Source organism: Trypanosoma grayi, assembly GCF_000691245.1.
Source record: "Trypanosoma grayi strain ANR4 Tgr_281_V1, whole genome shotgun sequence".
NCBI lineage: Eukaryota > Euglenozoa > Kinetoplastea > Trypanosomatida > Trypanosomatidae > Trypanosoma > Trypanosoma grayi.
The window spans coordinates 6,360-12,989 of record NW_008825900.1 but is presented as its reverse complement, the minus strand read 5'-3'; the positions used below and the strand labels follow the sequence as shown (position 1 = coordinate 12,989).

At 54.4% G+C, this 6,630-nt stretch overlaps 3 protein-coding genes across 3 annotated transcripts; all 3 read right to left on the bottom strand.

Annotated features, from left to right (window-relative positions):
* Window positions 1-826: 826 nt before the first annotated feature.
* Window positions 827-2,080, bottom strand: DQ04_02811070 (farnesyl pyrophosphate synthase; the record flags this gene model as incomplete). The annotated part of the gene is made up of 1 exon (XM_009312243.1): window positions 827-2,080. One exon carries the CDS (start codon window positions 2,078-2,080, stop codon window positions 827-829), a length of 1,254 nt encoding a protein of 417 aa, XP_009310518.1.
* Window positions 2,081-2,794: 714 nt separating this feature from the next.
* DQ04_02811060 (intraflagellar transport protein-like protein) lies at window positions 2,795-4,606 on the bottom strand (the record flags this gene model as incomplete). The annotated part of the gene is made up of 1 exon (XM_009312242.1): window positions 2,795-4,606. The coding sequence occupies one exon, from the start codon at window positions 4,604-4,606 to the stop codon at window positions 2,795-2,797; it is 1,812 nt and encodes a 603-aa protein (XP_009310517.1).
* An 801-nt stretch (window positions 4,607-5,407) lies between these two features.
* Window positions 5,408-6,217, bottom strand: DQ04_02811050 (putative mak-16-like RNA binding protein; the record flags this gene model as incomplete). The annotated part of the gene is made up of 1 exon (XM_009312241.1): window positions 5,408-6,217. The coding sequence occupies one exon, from the start codon at window positions 6,215-6,217 to the stop codon at window positions 5,408-5,410; it is 810 nt and encodes a 269-aa protein (XP_009310516.1).
* Window positions 6,218-6,630: the final 413 nt, after the last annotated feature.

Genomic DNA, 6,630 nt, shown 5'->3' with positions numbered 1-6,630 from the left:
CAGCAAGGGCTTCGCAAAAAGGGCGGCAGTATACACAGACACACAGACAGAAAGACACCGGCCTCTACTTCGATCTCCCTCACTCCCTCACTCGCTGTTCCCGCCGCCTCACTCGCTGGGATCCGCACTCTCGGTATGAAATAAGGGGGGCGGCGTTGCTGCAAGGAGGGGGGGGGGGAATGGAACTAACCTGTTCAACTCTTGACGGGGGAGCATGCAGGAGGTGGAAGAAAAGGGAGTTGCCTGAAGGGACACCAAAAGTGTTGCAAGAAGAAACAGCGCATGGGGGGAACCGAAGTAAGATGCCGCATGAAATGTGGATTTAAAAGAAAATGATACTAATAATCATCACCATCACCATCAGTGGCGGAAGCCTCAACACTACGCAGCTCTTCTTTACGACCATCATTATTGCTAGTGCTGTGTGCACAGACGTGTCGTCCACAGAGGGAGACGAGAGAGAGAAAGAGAGAACAAAACACAAAGAAAAAAAACAGGAAAAAAAACTGTTTCTCAGTTTGTCTTCCTCTGCTCAGTCTCTCTTCTGAAATGTGCGGAAAAAGCACGCAAAAGCGATAAACAAAACAGAACCCAAACAAAAACAAAAAAAAATCAATTTGTGCCCAAGTAACCTCCAGCGTTACTTGGCAAATAAATTGTGTCGTCATCGTCCGACCACACAAACACAAACACAAACACACACACACATATATATATCTGATCAGCTGCCCTAGTTGCTCTGTGTTGGATTATTCATACTAACCTGTATGTGCATTATACTGCCTCTTTCCTTTCCATTACGCCTTCATTCACCACCACTTCTTTCTTACTTCTGCCGCTTGTACGTCTTACCCCAGAGCGTCGCGACACTCGCCGCAAATGCCGGTGAGGAGGCATTCAGCTGCGCAATGAGCGCCTCCACCTGCTCCACAACCTGAGTCTCGTATGCAGCGAATTCCGCCTGCAGATGCGTCTCCCCATAGAGCCGCTTTACTACCGCCACCTTCGCCGGCTCCTCACTGCCATAGTTCGCCTTGAACTCCGCCACCTGCGCATCGTTGGCCTTGCCAAGGAACGTCACGGCGAGCCACGAACACTTAGCGTCCTCGATGTCAGTACCGATCTTGCCGAGNGCATCGTTGGCCTTGCCAAGGAACGTCACGGCGAGCCACGAACACTTAGCGTCCTCGATGTCAGTACCGATCTTGCCGAGCTTCTCAGGGGGCGTGAAGCAGTCCATCACGTCATCCTGCACCTGGAAGTACTCGCCCATCAGCATGGCGATGTGCTCCGTCACAGCCATATCAACGGAGGTGGTCGCACCGCTTACAATGAGACCCATGACAAGCGGCAACAGATACGTGTAGTACGCTGTCTTGTGCTTGACGATGCGCTTGTAATTTTCGATGGTGAACTCGGCGTAGTCGGTTGTTATCGGTCGTGCCACCTCTGGGGAGAGCTTATTGGAGTCATACATGGAGGTCNTTTCGATGGTGAACTCGGCGTAGTCGGTTGTTATCGGTCGTGCCACCTCTGGGGAGAGCTTATTGGAGTCATACATGGAGGTCACATCGTACAGCTGTCCAATCGTGGTAATGTAGTCGACGGTATGGAAGCGGCGCAGCAGTGCTTCTAGGAACGGGCGTTCCGCGAAGTAGTGCAGTGCCATCATGTTGGCCCACGCTTTCAGAATGAGGCCATCGTTGATGGCGCTCTGCGTGGTGACGCCGGGGTAACGGTACCAGCACGGCTTGCCGCGGCGTGTCTTGCTGTTGTCCATGATGTCATCCTCCACTAGGAAGTGGGCCTGCAGGAACTCAATCATCCAGCCGCAAACGCAGGCGTCGTGCCGCACGCGCTCCTTTGTTGCCTCATCGTGTGGGGCAGCAGACAAGATCGCCTCGGCTACATTCAACACCGTGATACCCCGGTTGTACTTGCCCCCAAGGCATGTTGTGTCCATCATCTGGCGCAGGTAACTGATACGGTTGGGATCCATCTCGTAGTCTGTGCCCACCTGGTGCAGCAGGAAATTCCGGATCTCATCGTAGACCCACATGAACCTTTCCATAGTTGCCATCGGAGAAATAAATAGCAATTGGTGCGCTGTTCTATTCCTTTTTTGTTTTGCTTTGGAGTGTTTTGAGCGTGTGTGTGTGTTTTTTTTATGCGTATGAGTGTGAATTAATTGTATCTTCCGCCGGATCGCCACCTCAGCCGTGCAAACACACACACACACACACACACACACACCAACGAGCAAGATATAAAAAAAAAATGCAAAGAGGATAAAAANACACACACACACACACACACACCAACGAGCAAGATATAAAAAAAAAATGCAAAGAGGATAAAAATCACGGGCAGTAATGGTTCCTAACAACAGGGCACCACGCACGCACAAATACACAGCACCGATTCAGTTCTCCCACGCAGACCTCTCATCTCACACTGCACCCCACTACGTTTGTCCTCGCGCTGCGTGTGCGCCTCCCCACTTGTGAACAGCACCGTAATGGATAACAAATGTATACTATGCAGCAGTGCAGTGTGGCGTGGTGTGGTGGGGGGAGCTGGTGCATTGGTGCCTGTCGAGCTCTATCCCAGTATGCCGACCACACTCTCTACATTCTAACAACTGCGGCCATTTCCGTGCTGCAGTTGTTTCCATCTCTCTCAGTCAGTCTGTCAGTCTATCCGTCCGTCCGTTCGTCTGAATGTACCTCCCTCCATTTTACTCTCTTCACTCTCGTGTTGCTGCAAGCACTGCGCCCCTCCCGCTTTTTTCTTTTCACTGGTGGTCCCCAACAATCAGAACGGGGCCAGCAGCGCTGCCGCCGCGCATGCGGTCAGTTTCCTTCAGCAGTAAGTTGATCTCGTCCACGAGGCGCAGGCAATCGGTCTTGGCGCCGAGGTAGTAGCTCTCCTTGCCCTTCAGCCGCACGAACTCCTCCAACGAGAAGCTCGACTGCCGCAGGTGTCGCAGCCGTCCCTCTAACGTAGACATGGAGCGGAAGGCAGCGTCTTCGTTCAGCTGTTTCCGCATGTTTTCGTTTGTTGTACTCATCACATTCAGCTGCTGTTTACTGGAGTCGCGCAGTTTCGTTAGGAACGCCCGGTCTCTGACGAGCTCCGCGCGTCGGTTCTCGACGTTGTGGCGCAGCCCCTCCATATCACTGTACTTTATCATATCCTGGGACTGCTGCTCCATCTTTAGCTCGTGTGCCTGTAGTTCGGCCTTGATCTTGCTGTCGAGGTTTTCCACCTTGTCAAGCTCCACCTTGCGGTCTAGCAGCTCCTTCTCCAGGCGCTGGTGCGTCACTTGGTCGTTCTGGATCTGGTTGCGCTTCGCGTCCACCTCGCTCTCCAGCGCCTGCAGGGCACCAGGCGCACCCTCACGTGGCATCTGCTTGCGCAGCTCCAGCGCTTGTGAAATGCGCTCGAGCAGCAGCGCAATGCTGCTCTCCACCTGTGCAATTTTGTCCATCTCCTCCTTCTGCTTCGCAGGGAGAGTCTCCATGAAATTCTGCATCTCGCGGTCTTTTTCCTGGAGTTCTTGGAACGCCTTGAGGTTCTCGCCGCTGTAGCTCTTCAGCTCCTCGTCAAGAGCGTTGCAGCGACTCTTGGACTCGCCGAGGGCGTCACGTGTCTCGTTAACCTGTCGCTCCAGCACCTCAATGTCTCCACGTGCTGTCTTGACCTGCTTGAATAGAAGCTGTCGTTCTTCCTCAACGGACAAGGCGCACTGCTTTGTGAGCTCCTCCTTCAGCTGCCGCTTGCGCAGAATGTCGCGCAGCACATCTGCCGCCCGCTTCTTATCGGCGTCGTTGGCGAGTTTTGCCACGAGGAGCTCCTGCTTCGCTGTCAGCGTGCGCACTTGATGCTGGCGATTCAGCATCGCATCGGAGACAGTGAATGCATCGTCACGTGTGGTGCTGTACAGGGCGTAGTCCTGGTTCTCTGCGAGGATTCGTCGATCAAGATGCTGCATCTCATCCTCCAGCATCTGTAGGTTCTTCTTCGTCTGCGTTTCCACCTCCTTTGAGTTGAGAAACAACTGATCCACTTGCTTGCGCCGCTCAATATTTAGTTGTGTGAGCTTCATTCCCTGTTCCTTTACACTGTTGGCGTCTTGAGAGGTGCTCTTCTCCACAGCGAGGTTAATATCGGCGAGGGTACCCTTCAGCTTGGTAATTTCCTCGGTCAGGCTCTTATTGCGGTGCTGGAGCTGCACCAGCACGGAGCTGTTCTTTCCGATCAGCTCCTCCTGCTCATTGAGGTGCTCAATCTCCGTTGTCAGCTCCGTGATTTTGGGGCGCAGCAGACCAATGTAGTAGCTGCGGTCGCCCACCTGCCGCCCTGGCCCCGCGTTGCCCGAGCGAGTTGCTGCACGCATGCCTTCGAGCGTCACCGGCGCCTTTGCGGTAATCGCAACGGGCTGCTGCAGGCTCTCACCCATGCCAGCCACCTGTGCGCCACGCATCTGCGAACCGGGACGCATCTGTGAGCCAGGGCGCATCTGCGAGCCAGGGCGCAGACTGGAGCCTGGGCGAAGCCCGCTCGTCAAGCCGAAGCCGCTGGTGCCACCAAAGCCCCCTTGCATAACTGATTGAAAATATAAATAGGTTTCTTCGCTGCTGTGTTGATTTGCTTCCTTGCAGGCCTTTTCCTCGTATCTACTATCACTACTACTCCGGTGTGTGGATCCCACAATGAGACAATGCACTGCGTGGCCAGCCAGAGAGCGTCGAAACGCGAGACACAACAAGAAAAAGAGGAGAAAACAAAACATTCATTGGCGTCACGGCATCGCACACCCAATGTTATAGTCGTTTCTCGTATGCTGTTCCTATTTGCGCCCACTGTTACTTATCACACAGCAGTTTCTCTGCTGTAAGCGCAGAGGGAGGGGAGCAGCACAAATTTACTCGGCAAAAAGAGACTGGAAATGGGTCGGAGCGAGCGAGAGAGAGAGAGAGAAAGAGAGAAAAGAGAGAAAGTGATGGAATGGGACGGAGCGTAAAGCCGCGACGGCATTGCTCTCACCCCGCACCCCTCCTCCTTCTTCCTACTCCTCATTGCTCCTTATTCTTCGTCTCTATTCTTTTGTTTTGTTTTGTTTTGTTTCTTTTTGTTAAAGCGTTTGTTACAATAAAACTTACGGTGATACCCCTGTTTCATATCTCGTGTCTCACTTCCTCCAGGATTGTTTCACATCATCTTTTCTCCTTCACTTCACTCCCTCTTCAGAACGTATATGCCAGCACGTGTACCCCCACCCACCCACCTGTTCCCGCCTCTGCATACCCATGCGTGCCAGCCCCTGTGTTGGCAGGCGTGTGCCTACGCCCAAGCCTCTGGATGTGTATGTATCACACCGGAATCAGTGCACCAGGTCACCAGGTCACCAGTCCATGTCGTCGACACGGCTGCGCTTCTGCGCCTGCTCGTGCTCGACCTCCTCCTCGATGATTAGTCGCTGCCGCCGCGCTTTGCGCCCGCTGCCGCGCCCCTTATCCGCTGCCCGCACCGTCTCCTCCTCATCCTCCTCGTCGTCCTCCTCGTCCATGACGAACTCCGGGTACTCCTCGTCTTCCTCGTCCTCTAACGCATCGAACTCCGCGCGGTCCTCCTCTTGGTCGAGCACGCGCTCAAACGCCTCGCGGCTGCAGTTCATGACGCTATCGTACGTGCCGTTGCGCAGCCTCTCCAGGAGCTCCTTCTCAACCTCCAGCTCGAGGCGGGCGGCGGCCTCCGCCTTCTCCTCGCGGCGCAGCAGCTTGTCCTCCTGTCGCTTATTCACCGAGACATACTCCACCTTCGGCTCCATCAGCATCTTGCGCCTTCGCATCAGGTACTGCTTCAACCGCAGAAGCCGCGCCTTGACCTTGTTCACGAGTTTCTGGTCCCACCACTGCAGTTCCTCGTCAATCTGCGCGAGTGCACGGGGGAAGCTAGAGTCGAGGCGCACCTTCTCCCACTGCCGGCGCGGCAGGTGGGCACGCTCGGCGGTTTTAATGTACAAGTAGAGCTCGTCGTCGTGCTCGATGATGGTCGCGTACTGCGCGTTGGAGAGCGGGCACACACCACGCTGGCATAGACCCGTTACATTGTATGGGTTGCGGCAGAAGCGGACCTTGTCGTCGTGCGTCTTGACTTTGAAGGAGCAGAAGGTCTGTCCCATGACATTCCACATCGCATCATCGTGGTTCATTGCTGCTGTGCGGTGGTGTACGGGGGTGGTCGACGGCTAGCTGCGCGTCGGCGTATACCTTCCTGTGTTTGGATGTGTGTATGTGTGCGTGTGTGTGTGTGGTGGTGGTGGCGCGGTGCGTTCTCGTTTTGCTCGCGACAGACGACGTGACTTTGGGAAATGTGTGTTGGGAGCAGCACGCAAGCCAAAGGGATGGTGGGGTAAAAAAACAAAAGAAAAACCAACAAGAAAGCCGCATAAATGAAGCGAAATACAACAGTCGCACAGTCACAGCAATACAGAAGCGAAACAAGCAAACACGAAATGAAAAGGAGGCAGACACGCCGCGCTGCTGCAGCATCACTACAGCTGCTGGATTCCTCTTGGTTCTGCTACGACACAGTTGGCGCTCCCTCACCACCGCCGCTGTCCTT